The sequence below is a fragment of the Argiope bruennichi genome, chromosome 7 (genome assembly GCF_947563725.1).
Source record: "Argiope bruennichi chromosome 7, qqArgBrue1.1, whole genome shotgun sequence".
NCBI classification, from domain to species: Eukaryota; Metazoa; Arthropoda; class Arachnida; order Araneae; family Araneidae; genus Argiope; species Argiope bruennichi.
In genome coordinates this window covers 86,668,469-86,685,558 of record NC_079157.1, presented here as the reverse complement: position 1 = coordinate 86,685,558, position 17,090 = coordinate 86,668,469, and the positions used below count along the sequence as shown (strand labels likewise).

Genomic DNA, 17,090 nt, shown 5'->3' with positions numbered 1-17,090 from the left:
ACGGACGCGATCAGTTATTTCATGGAATAACTAGGTATTCTATGAAATAACTGCGTTATATACTTTAACGGTAACATATACACAAGAATTGCTCGTTTAAAGTTATAAGGTTTCATGAAAACTGCTTGGCTGCTTTCTTCACCTCGTTTTTGCTTAAGCATAAATAGTAGCCAATAAACTTGTGAAAATATGCTCTTATTTGTTCTTCTAGTCATCAGTAGCTTTGCAACTATTTGGGTTGTACTCACCGTCCTTGTTCATACACGCCTCAAAGCACTTTCTAAGTCTGCAAGCCCTGCACTGATTCCTGTGTGTTTTGTCGATAGGACACTTGCCCTTGAGGTCTCCTTGCGCTTTACACGTGTATACGCGATTCCTGTGGATACTGCGCTTGAAAAAACCAGAACAGCCTGTGAAAGGAAAAAAAATTATATTAAAAGATTTACTGCATTTTTAGAACTTTCTTGTTCTAATTTTTTCAGAATTATCTTGATGTTTTAAATTATAAAGTGACGTAAACTATTTTGTTTGAAATCTCACAGTGGAATCCAGCGAATGTGTAAATTTATTATTGCGTGTAATTATTTAAATTTATTAAATTTGCAATAAAATTACGCTGAAACAAATCAAAATCGCATTTCTAAATTTGTGTTTCTTGTGATTTTTATCAAAATTAGCCTTATATATAATAATTAATTTAAGAAAAACTAACAATACAGTACTGACTAAAAAGTGAGCATATTTTAATCAATACACTAGTGTTTTTCCCTAGTAGAATTATGACTTTATTAATGACAAAGAAGAAGAGTTTATTAGAAAGAAGACAGAGAAGAAATAGATTAATTAAATATGATTATGAATAACACAAAATCTTTTAAGCTTACTTCGTAAACATAAATGCTTGTTATTGTAATTTCATCATACTAATAGCCTCACTAGCAAAAACAAGGATATTGTTCAACACTACACAATTTTACGCAACATTGTATAACATTGTATGATATTAAATATGCAATATTGTGCTGGATCTTGCAATAAAGAATTACAATTATTTAAATATATGTATTGACGATATTATCGATATATTGACGATAAATTATCAAATTAAAGATATGATATTAAATATAAACGTTGTACGATATAAAAAAACACCGTACGATACAATATCATAGGATACTTGTGATAATTAGGCCAAGGTCAAAGATAATTAGGCCAAGATTGGTACAAAAATGGCGTTTAAAAATAGAACTGGTGAAAAAATTATTTATTTTATATTTCTGTACACGGCTGACTTTTTAAAGATAAATGCTTGTAACTATAATTTCACTCACTTGCAAAAACAAGGTTTGTTCAATATTGCACAATTGTACGCAATATGTTGCAACATTATATATTGAACATACAATATCGTGCTGGATCTTAAAAATATTTTACTATAGCATTTGATATTGAATATAAACATAGTACAATATAAAATACACAACATAGTACATTATTGTAGGGCTCCGTGATAATTGAAGCTTTGAAAGATTGGCACAAAAATGGCGTTTAAGAATTGGACTGGCGAAAAAAATATTTGTTTTATATTTTTCTTTATATCTCATTATGTAAACAGGAATCCCCCCAATTATAATTTCTCTATAAAAATTGTTACATTAATTTAAGGAATCTTTAATACATTGTATTCTTCATTACAATACGATATTGAATGTACAATGTTGTACAATAGTGCACGATATTAAATATAAAATATTGAGATGAATCGCACAATAAAGAGTATAAGTATTTTATTATGGCATAAAACTTAGAATATACAATATTATATAATATAAAGCTCTCGGTATTGCACATCATCGATGATCGCTTTGGGTATCGATATTTGAGGATCGATATTTGGGTCATTCAAAGACTGGCATAAAAATAATGGTAAAGAATTAGAGCAGACGCAAAAAATTATTTATTTTACATTTATTTTAAAGACGAGAAATTTCACTTAAGAAGATATTTAATAGTTTAAATTAGTTAATTTCAGTATCTCTAAAATTTATCCAAAGTTTACATTAGATTAAAGTAATATACGATTCTAAATTTCAAATCCATCCTATTTTCAACAAAGATATATTGAACCAGTATTAATGCTTAGTTAAGAAAACAAAAGAAAATCTAAGCCAAAGCTCCATATTTTTCACTTGCATGTTAATGGCTTTATCGATGGCCGCGGAAAAAGTGTTTACAAAGATTTAATTTTCGAGCTAGAGGAAAAAAAAAAAAAAAAAAAAAAATGGTTTTCGAATCTCTTCTATTTTATTCATCTATATAAACTTCTCTGCAATAAAGTATGGTTTTTTTCTCATCTCTCCACACGAATTCCTGCTCTGTTTTGCAAAACTAATTAATAAGCAAAAGAGCTTTAAGGCTATACTTCCATTTTTTTTATATTACATGGTACCATTGCCTATTTAAGAAAACAAATTGAATGCAAGTAAATAAAAACGTTTAAAAAAAGATCTAAATGAAAAACTTCCCTTCCCTGTTATTTTTTTGAGGTACGTCTCACATACTAATATCTTTCCTTCTATTCCCTACGACAGTATCAGTTTGAAAGAAAAAAAATAAATTATGGTGAACAGCTATAAAACATTTCTAAAGGGGAAAAAAACAGAGTAGATAGTAAAGATAATAGAAAAAAAAATCACACACCCTGATTTGCTACAAAAAGATTTTTTTTTTCTTATTTGCTTCGAGAAGCAATCATCTACCTGTGCGCTGCAATTACACTCATAAAAACTTTATAATTTCTGCGCTGGGGCATCTGGCAATAGGAATTTCTTTCTCACATTCGCGGTCATAACAAAAAAAAAAAAAAAAGATCTCCTCGAAATGATACAAATTTCTAATTGATTCGCGTCATGCTGAAAGGTCCCATCACCTTGTTCTGCAGGTAAATATTGGGAGAGCAGAAATGGATTTTGAAATAATTAAATCAATATTGACTCTGTAAAATAAAATCATTACTTTTTACTTCGCTAGATTAATATCTTGCTCAAATGAGTTTGTAAGAGTAAAATGAAACGGAAATAATTTATGCCAACAAAAACCACACTTGATGTTATGTCTGTTTAATTATGAGCGTCATTATTATTATTTTTTTTGTTACTATAAAACTGTTCTTTACAAAAAATAAAATAATTATCAGACAACCAGGAGGGAACCGATTTGATAAAGTTTACACGGTGAAAGAGCACTCGCTAAGCGTATAGAATAATCTAAGACATAAATGGAATAAAATATTTTAAAAATGGTGGTGATATACAACATTTACTGAAACAGCGGGAAATCTTTCCGAAATTTTATCTCATACTGTCCAATAAAGTATAAAAATAAAGTCTCAGACTCTCCAATATCCCTTTACATCTGTATAAAACAGTGGAATTCCTTGCATGGCAGTGTAAGTGCAAATCTTTGGCATGAATCTTGAATTTGTATCGAATCTATTGTGAAAATATACATTTTGGATATCTTTTACACCGACCAATTGAAAATAAAATCTGACACTGAACTATCGTTGTAGTCATAAGGTCACATACCGAATTTCGTTGATTTAAATCATTGTGCATTTGTGTTGCTGCATTTATAGGCATACGAAATTACAGACCGGTCACTCCTTTGACATGTTTGGCTTAAGATTTGACGAAATTACAGACCGGTCACTCCTTTGACATGTTTGGCTCAAGATTTGACGAAATTACAGACCGGTCACTCCTTTGACATGTTTGGCTCAAGATTTGACGAAATTACAGACCGGTCACTCCTTTGACATGTTTGGCTCAAGATTTGACGAAATTACAGACCGGTCACTCCTTTGACATGTTTAGCTCAAGATTTGACGAAATTACAGACCGGTCACTCCTTTGACATGTTTGGCTCAAGATTTGACGAAATTACAGACCGGTCACTCCTTTGACATGTTTGGCTCAAGATTTGACGAAATTACAGACCGGTCACTCCTTTGACATGTTTAGCTCAAGATTTGACGAAATTACAGACCGGTCACTCCTTTGACATGTTTGGCTCAAGATTTGACGAAATTACAGACCGGTCACTCCTTTGACATGTTTGACTCAAGATTTGACGAAATTACAGACCGGTCACTCCTTTGACATGTTTAGCTCAAGATTTGACGAAATTACAGACCGGTCACTCCTTTGACATGTTTGGCTCAAGATTTGACGAAATTACAGACCGGTCACTCCTTTGACATGTTTGGCTCAAGATTTGACGAAATTACAGACCGGTCACTCCTTTGACATGTTTGGTTCAAGATTTGATAAAAATCTACAAATTTGGTGACTTTTATCCGTTTGACTCAAAGCCTGTTTGATTTATCGAGTCCACAAACAATCAGACATAATCTAAAAACGTGTTTTTTGAAATCAGGAAGATCTAAAATAAAAAAATTCGTCAACATCTCAAGCTCTAATTTTTTGACGATTAAAATACTTCCACCTTATACGGAAATGTAAAAAGGGAGTTTAACATGCAAAGTTTACTGAAAAAGTATATAATAAATGTCGTAATAGCTAATGAAGATACTTAGTTATTTTCAGTCTATTTTATGACATTATGTTGTTATTTTTTCGTGTAGAAGTTTCATAATCTTCATTCGTACCATGAATTTTTCATTTTGAGCAATATTTTAGCCACAGTTTGATACTTTTCATAAGCAGGTCAAGGAGTCGATAAGCGCGCTTTCTTCGTCGATAAACAGGGATTCTTGTATGAAGTTTAATTAAAATAAATTAGACATTAAAGTTATTGTCTGCAAGACACACTCCGCAAAAAATTTAAGACTTTGCCTCTTTTGCTTGCTTGTCAAATTGTTATCAAAGAATGCCGAACTATTAATTCGACAATGTAGGCAATTATCTGAAATCTCCGAGACTTCTAAATTGTTTTCATTTTGCATGATTTTGAAAGTTAATTAAGATGCGCCTTCGTTTGATTTTCAAAAGCCTTGTATTGGAATTACTTAATATCAATATCAAATATCATTTAAACTTCAGAAAGTTATTCTTATGATTTTTGTTCCAGTGTTTTCACATTTATTTTCAGATCAGTGTTGTTCAACATGTTTTGCAATTGTACGATTTATCTACTAGAAATTGTACAATTACTTAAAGTCCTTGAAAACTTTAAAATAATTTTTTAACAGGATTTCCATTATTATTGATAATTCTTAAATATTCACTGCATTCTTTTGCTGTAACAAAATGACATATCTTAGTTGCAGGGTCAGTTTTATCATCAATTAACCGTGATGGCGAATAGGTTATGCTGCATTTGCTTATCAAACAATAATCTCATTAAACTGTCAGACTTTCACTCTCCTACAATAACTATAAAATTATATTAAATTCATAAATGATATTGTTAATGTATTATCAAATATTTTAATGAATTATTAATACTGAAAATGCATGTTCACGAATATTAATGAAAATTGTTTTCATTTCTTGTACTATCAGAATATTTCGTTAATTTTAAAAATATATGATAAATTGATTTTCTATCAGATTTCTCTATATTTGGATATTTGTGAATGTTATCTAAAATAAAAAGCGAAAATTTTTCCGTGTGTTATATGGTGAAAAGATCAACCGGCTCAGTAACAAATAATGTTGCTTTATTTCACACGAAAACACAGAAAGTAAAACTTAGACGAAGTGTAGACAAAACATCTTTGGCAATAAACAATAGCAAATTGGGGATAAATAATCGAAACAGTACAAAGCGCTTAGAGGCAACACACTGGAGATATTTTTCTCAACTACTCACTCGTTGCTTATACTACCTCTTTTGCATACGCAACTCTGCTTTAAGAGCTCTCGTAATATGCATTGAATTTCAAAAACAAACACTGGAATTTGAGTTCCAATGCAAAATCATCAAGATTCTCAAATATTCTGCTTTCATTTTTGTCGCCAGATTCATTGGCAAGTCGCCAAATGGTCAAATTTAATGCCAAGGTCGTCTGAATCGACGTTCATTCTCTTCTGTTAGTAAAATTCTTTTCCTTACCATGGTATGGTTACCAATACAATATGCAGGGAAGCAATATTACAAATTTGTAACAATATGCAAATACACATTATTCAAAGGGAGGCATACGTTTTTTCAAGCATTGAATATGTGTATAAGGACATCAAGTTCTCTCTCAGCAACATTTTCTTGTTTAAATACTATTGCGGCGATCCATCCACTCTATCCACATCCAAAAGCCGTACAATAATGATCTTGCACCCATGGTATAAATACCAAATCTGCCTCTTCTTCCAAACACATTACGCGCTACTTTTTTCTCCTTAAATTTTTCTTCCCATTTATCTCCTCAGTCATCAGAAAACAACTTTCTGCGACTTCCAGGGATTTTAATCAGCCACAGAAGGCTTATTTTTTGAATGCGTTTTTAATTACACAGCAGATTGTACTATTTTAATTCTTAAATGCCCTTTTTTAATGATAATGTTTGTCTTCTTAAGTTCTTGGTGGAGGCCTATCTTGTCGCGCCCTTTCTGTGACTTTGCCGCTTCTTTAGCCACCTCCGTCTTTGAGATTTCTGTAATTGACACATATATGAGTTAGAAACGCAGGAAGCTAAATGAGTGATTGATTAAATATATTTAGTGTCGGATTTTATACTAAATTCGTCAACGGATATATGGTTTGTTTTATATTTATCTGTATGAATACACGTATACAATATAATAAAAAAATACAATGTAGACCATTGAAATATGGTATGTAATTGTTGACACCAAATCTAATTTTGACAGCCATTTGTTAAAAAGAAAACTTTAAACTATAAATTATCTCCTCTTCATATTATTATACAAAGATAAATACAAAATTCACTTAGTTTGATTGAGCAATTAATGCATATATTAGTAGTGGAAGAAACACAACAAGGTACTTGAGTAAATCATTAAATATGTTCTGTGTCTGTTTCAATATTAAATTCGTCAATGGATGTACGATCTGCTTGTACATTTGTCTTCCCGTATACTTGTGTATAAGAAAACTATAAAAAAATGATGTCGTGTCCGCGTTACCACGGAAAGAGGGTGTAGTAGCTTCTATAAAAAAATACAATCGAGATATATAAAGTTTGGTATATGGATGTATATTTGTGTATAAGATGATACCAAACTGTTGACAAAGATACTGTTGATACCAAACTGTTGATCTGTATCAGATTTCGAATGCGATCTGTTGAATAGAAGAGCTCAAACTGTATACTCTGTTCTCTTCATATTGTGATATAAAGATAAATGCAAAATTCACCTTATTTAATGGATATACAAGGAGATAGAACTTCATTTAGTTTATTTTTGTCCTTATTACCCGTCATCATTTAGCCCCAAATCTTACGAAATCGATTACGTGTAGAGTTATGAATGTTAATCATATTAGACAAGAAAGCAGATGAAGAAAATAGAAATTGGGAATGTTTATTTTTTATCAATCGTACATTTTATAAGCAAGCTCTTATTGCCAAGTGATTGTGAGCGGTTGGTGTTGACGCTTGCTGAAAAACAACATCTAAAGTTTTTAAAAGAGAATAAATTTAACCACCATTTTTTTAAAATTGAGCATGAAATACTTAAATACATTAAAAATCTAACTTACTTTTTAAGTTAGATTTCTTCTTTTGTCATTCTTCCCTTATTTGCTAGTCTTTAATTATTTGTTAAATCTTAGGACAAATGAGAGGAAAAATAGAATACTTTTCATTTCGTAGAAATAGGAAGAAAAACTTCTTAAAACTTTGAACTTGAAATTTATTTCCTTATACTGCGAATACGGAAATGCATGTATTTTCTGGAAGTAAAATGGATTGTAAAAACTCACAATTCCAAAGATGTTAGAAATTGAATTCTAAAGGTTTTTCTATTGCAGAAATTTTAAACAAAGAACCCCATGTAGATTTCATTTCTTCTAGACAATTTGCAATCTGTACCTTTGTGTAACTCCTTTTATTTTACAATTTACATTATAACAATGATGATAGGCAAAATTAGAAAAATGGGAAATTAAAAAAATTCTTTATAGATGACAGATACAAGAAAATGTCATACTCTGTCATCTCTTCTTTCCAATATTTCCAATGCGAAGAGACAAGGTGACATGAAATATTAATAAGAGTGGCGTTATTTTATGTTTATATCGTGTATTTTTTTGTGAAACAAGTCTTTATATTTGGTGTTTAATTTTCTTAAGACATAGCACTTTTCTGGTACATGAGTCATTTATTACATGGTGCCGTAGCTGTTCTTACTTATATCTGATGAAATAGTAAAGATTTTGAAGCTGTACAGTACCATAATGATGGGATACGTGGGTATAATTATTCTAGATATCAATTTTGTGGAGGGAGAGGCGCTCAGAAAACCAAACATTAGTGTACATATAATGCTTTGTAAAGCCAAGTGTGATGACAGTATGCTAAAATGTTGTGCTCCAAGTATCATTAAAAGTGTGCCATACATTTAAATTTAGCGACAGTGCAAGTTGCTTTACGGGAAATTAAGAAAACTTTAATACATAATTGTATATCGTGTGTAATGAACGTTTTTGGCACCTCGGATACGTACGATTTTGATCGATAATCATAGAAGAAACTACAGGACGGGAAACCAACGCCATATCATGAAAATCAGTCAATACATATATTTCTTATATACTGTAAATGCCAACTTGAATTTCAATTTTGTGATGTACTATGTTCGTTTTAATAATTTCGGAAGTAAATATAAAGGAATTCCAGTAAAAAAAAAATTATATATGTATCCATACTTATTGTCAAAGTGCGAAATTAGATTATGATTATCAAAAATTATTTACCATGCAGAGGCAAAATGACCAATATTAAAAAGATATGGATGTCTTTGGAGCCAAATTTTAAGACTCACAAACTAATTAACTAAAAAAATAGAAAGGCATTGGTAATATTTTAAAATGCTAAATACAACGGGACGTGAAACATAGACAGACACACTTGCACATGCACACGCACACGCACACACACGCACACATCCTAATTTGACTAGGACGCCACTTGTCGGAGGATCACCTACAAGAAGTTTAATTTGCAGTGGTATAGAGCGCCTTAGAAAATACATGCTTCATAAAGCTGAATATAGTTAAAGGATAAAAAAAAAATACTATTGATTGAGAATCATCTGCTTATAGTTATAACATGCAGTATCATAGGGACAAGAAAAGGGGACATTTAGATGCCTTGGAGCTATACTTGAAAAAGGAAGACACACAACTTTACACGGCTAAATTTAATGAGATGGACAAAAAATGCTACAGCTGAAAAATAATTTGTCCTTTCGAAGCCATTGTTAATATAGCTTTGAAACTAATTATTTATTTTTAATTTACTTATTGCCATTAACAGCGCATGTGAGTAAGAACTCGTGAAATGCATCCAGAAGCAGAAGGCATTTCCCATTGGTTCTTTTCTGCAGACACATCCTTCCATCCGGGCGGCAGGCAGCCGAAAGCAAATTAGGCAGGCGAATCGGAAATCCAGCTTGCGAGCCTAAACATTCCCATGCTTTGATATGGAGGGATCACCCTTTCGCTTCAGAAAACTTCTCGTTTCGGGTGCAATTAAAGTAACAATTGCGCCTACTTTTCCCTCGGCACGCGATCTCTGAGCTTCCCGTTGCGTGCCTTAATTGAGTCAAAATTTTAAATAAAACTATTTTATGGCTGGTTGCAGAGATTCCATGCCTTGCCCACGAGGAGGTAATGAGTCGGCGGAACCTATTCGTGTTTATTAAAGAAACACCCGACGTCAATGTTCCAATACGTGCGCGAAAAGGGTATAATGGGAATGCAGAGAAAGGTTGGAATTGGAATTTTAAAGTTCGTAACAGACTTTTACCATAACGAAAAGTTTAAAAGAGCGTTTATTTCTCGCCAAATTATATTTTAAATTGGAAAGGGATGGGGGGAGATAGTGCTGATAATATTTTGTCCTAGGAAGATGAGCAATTCTTTCTTTCTTTTTATTGTTTATTGAGCTTTGGGTGGCTGGAGATTTGGTAATTTGGTTCTAGAAATAAGAAATGGATTTGATGTTTGTTTACTAGCAGGATATCTGACATTGTTGGGTCTTTTTCTTACCAAAATCATGGTAGAGACAAGACACAGACTACCGTCTAATAAATTAAATATTCTTATTAATATTATTTTATTGATAGAATGTTTCTGGAAATCTGATGAAATAATTTATAAATTAAAAGCACAGTTTTGTAATAGAATGATCTGAAATGTTCCAAAATGCTCGAGATAAAATTTTAGGATATTCTATAAACTCTAATAATATTTGAAAATATACTGGAATATTCTCAAATGTTCGAAGATTTGTTAAAAACTTTTGCAATATATGCCCTGAAATTCAAAATTTTATGTAACTTTGTATAATGTTCGATATTGTTCTAAAATGTAATAATCCTTAAAAATATTCGAGAATGAGATAAAGTGCTCCAAAATATTCAGAAAATGCATAGGGAATGTCCAGACTCTTCTAAATTTTAATAGTGCTAAAAAATATCCTAAAATATTTTCAAATATTCTGGAATTTTTTTAAAACTTCTAGACTATTTCAAAATGACTGCGGATGTTTAGGAATTTCAAATTTTTAACAGTTTATTTTCATTTAAAACGAATTTATAAAAGAACTTTTAGTCCTCCCTTTCCATCCTTTATTTTTACGGGAAAAAAGAAATCAAAAACAATACTTCATTCACTGCATATTCTCTATGGGGAAACATTTTGATTGACTCTCCCAGCCAAAAAATCTGCAACAAAATATTTACTTTTTCGGATCGAAATATGTAAAGAGAAAACTAATGTCTGTTATTAAATATTGTAATCATTAAAAAATAAAAATTGACTTTGAGATTTTGACGAATCTCCACGTTTCAAACCTTCTCCAGACCTAAAAGCACATTTTTAGAATTATATTTGTTTCTCTTATTATGAATACGATAATTCAGAATCATTTTAAAGGATGAAATTTGATCCTTTAAATCGCCTGTGATCTCCTGGTATATCAATGGATTTCCATCAAATTTTGAATGAAAGCTATTCAGAGGAAGTTTATTTGTTATTTGTTCGGATATAAGTTAATATGCTAACTACATAGCACAAAGTGCAAGATTAATGAAGTTGTTGCACAATTTTTAATAACAGAAGTGTATATCAACATCAAATTTGATTCTAAATCCGTTAAGGAGCTGACCGTCTATCAGTTTGTACTTTCACAAATTTGTTAACACAATATCTCAAAAAAGAAAAAAAAATGGCTTACATATATGAATTTATGTATGTGACTATAATTACAGTTTTTGTACCAAATTTTAGATTATATCGAACGAAAAAAGGGTTCGAATTACACAGTCGATCTTCTGGCATTTCTATAAATCGGACCCCAGCAATTGATCATGAAAAACATACCTTAAGATCGCATGCTAATGAATTCTTTTGTAACTATTGTTCAGCAGTGGCATCTCATTATCAATATACAAGTATGTTTATTAGAGAGTATGCCAGAAAGTTTCAGGGAGACTACTTCCGTTGGTTATTTCATATGGAAGCCTATGAAACCTAGATACACTATCAATACACTATCTTGTCATTCAGAACCTTCAATTTTTGGAAGATACTGCAAACAAAACTTTAACAGCGAACCAATTTCAACAACTGAATCGAATTTGCCGATTGATTTTTTCGATTTGGAAATATAGCGAGCAATAATTCTTTCCCGATATCGTAATGCCAATAATTTTTTTCCATAGAAATCCAGGTGAAATAAGACAATGTATCACATTCCGAAAAAAATAGTCAAAATTTATAAAAATGTAATTTATTTTTTATAATGCATGTTGTTTTTTTTTTTACTTGAATAGATAAGGACCGCATAAAACAAATCACACAAAAAAATAATTCCAAAACTTCAAAAGTAGCTATAACATATAATTTTTAAAAACATATTGATGAATTTTATTTATACGGTAAAGGAGGATCGCATTAAGAAAAAGTAACAAAACAGACATTGTATACATTTGCATTAGTGTACATATGTACACTTATAGAAAACATTACAATGGTGTAGTAATGCTAACGCCTTTGGAATTCACATACAAAGAAGAGGGGGGGGGGAAACCCACAAAAATAAAATCGAATGAAAAAGAACCATACAAAAGAAAGTTTTATTATATTTCAACGAATTAAAGTTGAGGCGACAGCTTTTATTATAATAATACCTTAATTTTTAAAAGGTAAGTTTACAAAGAATTGATCAAATCTTTGTTTTGCTTCAAATTGGAAAAAAAAAATCTATTAGTTTTTGTAGTCTTAGTGTTTGATTTTATGTTCTGAAGGAATTATTTTGGATGTACGTACTTACATTTTTTTCTCCTATGCATGTAGACATGTTATTAAATATTTTTTAATATAGAAAGGATTGAACAAAAAAAGATAATTTCTAGTGGTATTCTCCTAGTCTGTTCATAATAATTATCTTTAAACAAAAAGATAATTTCTAGTGGTATCCTCCTAGGCTGTTCGTAATAATTATCTTTACTAACATAATAAGATTGCACTTACTATGTAATCATCTTTTACAATTTGAAATCTACATTTGCAAATAAAAAGAATATTATTATTTGGCTCATGTTTTTTCGATATATTGTCAATTTCGAAGTATTAACATCATCAACTGACATTACAAATAATTGGCCCTTTATTTAACCCTAAAATTGACATTGAATAATAATGACTGATTTAAATTCATGAAACAAATGGATACAGTGAACTTTTTTCTTTTGATAATCATTGAATAAAAATCATTATTTTTGCGCTATCTATTGGATTAAACCAGCAGCAATGGTCTCCCAGAAATTTTCGCGCATATTCTCTAATAAACATGTTATCTCAGAGATTGCCTTGTATGTCAATGGCTTGCAATAGTCACAAAATATATCTTAGTCACGAATTTAGTATTTTTACTGAATCTATCGTGTCATCCTTCGCGAGTATTTTTGACGATAAATCCCTGGCATGCTTTTAATAGTATCCGAAAATCGTACTTGTGTTTTAGCCGATTTTTCCTCAACTGATTGAAATTAAAAATTTGACACAAAGCTACACTTGTAGTCACAAAATCACATATCAATTAAGTCAATGCGTTTTTGATTTATTATATTTACATGTTTCTGAAAGTACAGCCGGACAATCCCTCGTTGGATTTGGCTCAAAATGCGACTCAAAGTGTGTCTAGATTATAGATGTTAAATCTGTGCACCAAATTTTATCCAACTTGCTCTCTCTCTTTGTCTTTTTATTTTTTGCAGTTATCATGTTAACTTATGTTTGAACAACCGAACAGACAGACTTCCTTAATCCTTTAAAGGGCTATTTTTTTCTAGTTATATTATGTTAAGATATTTTTAGGCTTGAAATTAGAATAAGAAAAGGGATTCATTTAGCTTATTAGATAAATTTAATTTGGTTAATTAATAATGAAGTAACAAATCAAGAAACATCATTTTGTCTCAGATAAAGAACTGAAGCATCTAAGTTTCTGATTTACTAAAAAAAATTGTCAGAACTTATGCCAATCTACATAATTTCATACAAAGATTGATAAATTTGGTGGGAAGCATACTTCCCACGGCCCTAGAAAGGGTTCAACTGACTTTGCTCGAAATTTGATAAAAATCCAAATTTGGTGTTAAGTTCGTATACGAAATTTGCGTCCGTCTGGTTCAAAATATTTTTGATAGCTTTGTTACAGAGTGACCGACAGACAGACAGATATTTTCCAAAAATGAATTTCTCAAACTCAGGGAGGTGTAAAACATAAAGATTCCTCAAAATTTTGAGTTCGAATTTTTTTGACGATTACAATACTTTCCTTATACTACATATACGAGAAAGTAAAAATATTTAGCAGCAAGATTATTACATTGTAAATAATTTACAATATTATATTTAGCGTTTTTTTTGTAGCAATTTTTTTGTTCTCAGGAAAAGACGGAAGACTTATTATCGTCCTATAGTAAAAGTATATTTCAAACATAATAGAATAAATCGGGATGAATATAAAACGATGTACTGACGAACAGTATAATAATGAGCGACGTACAAAACAGAATTTTTTTTTCTGTAGTTTATGGCATTTGGAATCAAGACTCGATATTATGCTGCGTGATAACAATTCCTTCAAAGGCGTATTAAAGAGATTTTACTGTATTTAAGGTTCACTTTGTGCTTGGTCCCTACCCACTTCAGTTCGAAATGCAGAGGAGCATCTGGATTTCTAATTACCATCCCATGGAAAGAGGCACCGCGGAAAAATTAATCGGAATAATTCTTCTATTCCCCATCCCCCCTCTCCTCTTTGCATTCCACCAAATGTCGGCTCCTCGTGATTGGCTGAGGCGCCAAAAAGCATTTTGGGTAATAATACTCGACGGACGGAAAAATTCCCCCTCCCCCCTCGCACTTAACTTCAGTGAAAAATAGCCTCCTTCCTGGCTATTCATCACACGGGCCCTTTCCAATTGGGTGAATACCTGGATCACGTGGCTCCTGAGACGAAGTTGATAGGTCGATTTTTTCCAGGGCCAAGGGGGGAAGCGACGATCGTTTAGGAGCTTGTTAGTTAATTATAAAGTTGGGAGACCGGAAAAAAAGCCCGAGCTCGATTAACTTCTTGCTTGATAAACTACTCAACGTCGAGAAAGCATAAACAAATTTCCATTAACTTCGTGTGGTTTTCTGAAATTGCATTGGAGAGTTTTCAGACATAGAAGAAATTATCCGTATCACTCATTCTCTACTTTTATTCTGAGAGAAACATGGAAAGATGTACTTATTTTTTCCCCCTTTCTTCCTTTTAGGATTTAGGTGTGAAGCATTATGTTTGTTTTCGCCGTGTAATAAGAGGTCAGATGCTTGATTTTTGTGGAAACGAGCTTTTGAAGTTAAAATGGTTTTTTGAGATTTTATATCAAAATATCCGACTACTCATTGGGATTTTTTTTAATCTTATTCCCTTGATTTACAAACTTGTTTAATCTATTGATTAGAGTGATCATCTTATAATATATTTTAGTTTCATCACTTGAAAAATATCGGTTAAAAATGACAATAGTTCCGAACACATTCATAATTTTGTGATTACAGTTTAAGATAAATTTTCCAAATCAGTAGTGATTTCTAAGAAATATTTTTCCTTCTCTTTTTTTCTTTTTGGTTCAAGTTTTCATTTTAAAATAAGCGATCAAATGTGTAAATTTTGTGGGAAAGATACCTAAAAAGTTAATTTAAATTTTGTAGCAAAGAAATATTCTTAACATTTTGTGTAATTTATTATAAATATATGCTTTGACATGATTTCTAAAAAATAGTATTGAAAAATCCTGTAAACAGTAGCTATGATTTGCAACATTTTTTTTTTTGGTTATTTTAAAGATAATAAGTTGCTCAGAATCGTTTATAGAAAAAACAATGTCGCTGGATGTTGTCAAATTTCTTTAAATTAAGTTTGGAATTCAATGTATTAAATTTTTAAAAATTGATGAAAAAACACATAATACCAGAAAACACATAATAAACACATTTAAAAAACACAACATTTTTGAAAAATACATTTTAAAAAACATGTCGTTTGCTGAACGTCGTTTTTTCTCTCTTTTTTTTTATTTCTATTGTTAAGTATGGGTTTTGACAGATAATTTGGAATAGCAGGTCAAATGTACGCTTTTTTAAAATCTTATTACTTTTCAAAATTTAAGTGGTTTAAGGTCGTCAATGTCAATTAACATCGTAGAAATTTTTAAGAGGGAAAAAAACATCCTTGATGTTTGATGATTTGTTATTATACATATTGTTTTCATGATGGTATATTAGAAATTATACATATTAAACCACAGTGGAAAAACAATGTAATAAATGTCATAATATATAAAATATATCATAATAAACAAAAATTATTGTTTTTTCGTCTCATTTAGCTATATTTAAAAAAAATTAAAATATACTAAATTATATATTATAAACAAATGAGATTACAGATATCTTTCCAACATTTATACCAGCCGACGGTAAACGAAATTTTTACTAGTATAACCTTTCTAATAGTAAAATCGATCGTCTGGAAAAGGTTGAAATAATTTAATTGAGGGAACGGAAGAGGGACTTACCGTCACAGCTGTAGATTCCGTAGTGTTTTCCTGAGCTTCTGTCTCCGCAAACTCTACAGGGGATGTCCAGAAGCCGATCCTCTAGGGCGAGAACAATATCTTAGGCGCACATACAAACAACAATCAATAGCTTACAAAATTAAAGAATAATATTCAGCACATGAAAACAGATGAAAAAAATCTCAATACGTATAATAGTCCACCGCCGTCTGTTATGTCAAGACCAAGTTAAAAAAATCCCTGTATTTTTTGTCTACGAGTTCCCAAGATTCCAATATCTGTTTTGGCACTTAGCGAACGAAAAAGTTTTTTTAAATGTTTCAATTAATTGATTAAATGGTGGGTGGATAAATCTAAACAAAGGTCAATAAGCTGAAGTCTGCAAATTTTATATTTATACCGACACAGACCGAATTAAATTACTGCTAATACTTTCCTTCGCCATTATTTTATTTTGTATTCGGCACTGCATTTTTTTTATTTTATTATTAGTGAATCTCTGTATGTTTAACCCGATTTTAGAGATCGGTTTTGATTTGTGTGTTCGTGTTGTGAAAGAACAAAATTTTTGATGTTATTACATACATTTTGCATGTAAAGTGCACTGCAAATAATATCTTTTAAATTCTTAATCACCCTGCCAATGTACATGATACTTTCCACTGCAATCTTTGTTAATTAATTATTACAATACAATCAGATAAGAGATATTGTTAGCTCATAACACCCTTCAAGATGGGTACATCTTCTATTATAATAATAAACATATTCCGTTTCAAGCCTTTCTGTATTTTTAATCACAGT

At 30.9% G+C, this 17,090-nt stretch overlaps 1 protein-coding gene across 1 annotated transcript in view; it reads right to left on the bottom strand.

Annotated features, from left to right (window-relative positions):
- Positions 1-17,090, bottom strand: part of LOC129976001 (protein dissatisfaction-like) — a 120,184-nt gene that overhangs the window by 38,500 nt on the left and 64,594 nt on the right. Inside the window, exons 3-4 of the mRNA XM_056089327.1 lie at positions 16,287-16,367; positions 249-410 (exon numbers count right to left, since the gene is read on the bottom strand). Of these exons, the coding sequence (XP_055945302.1) occupies positions 249-410; positions 16,287-16,367 (243 nt within the window). The remainder of the gene's footprint in view (positions 1-248; positions 411-16,286; positions 16,368-17,090) is intronic.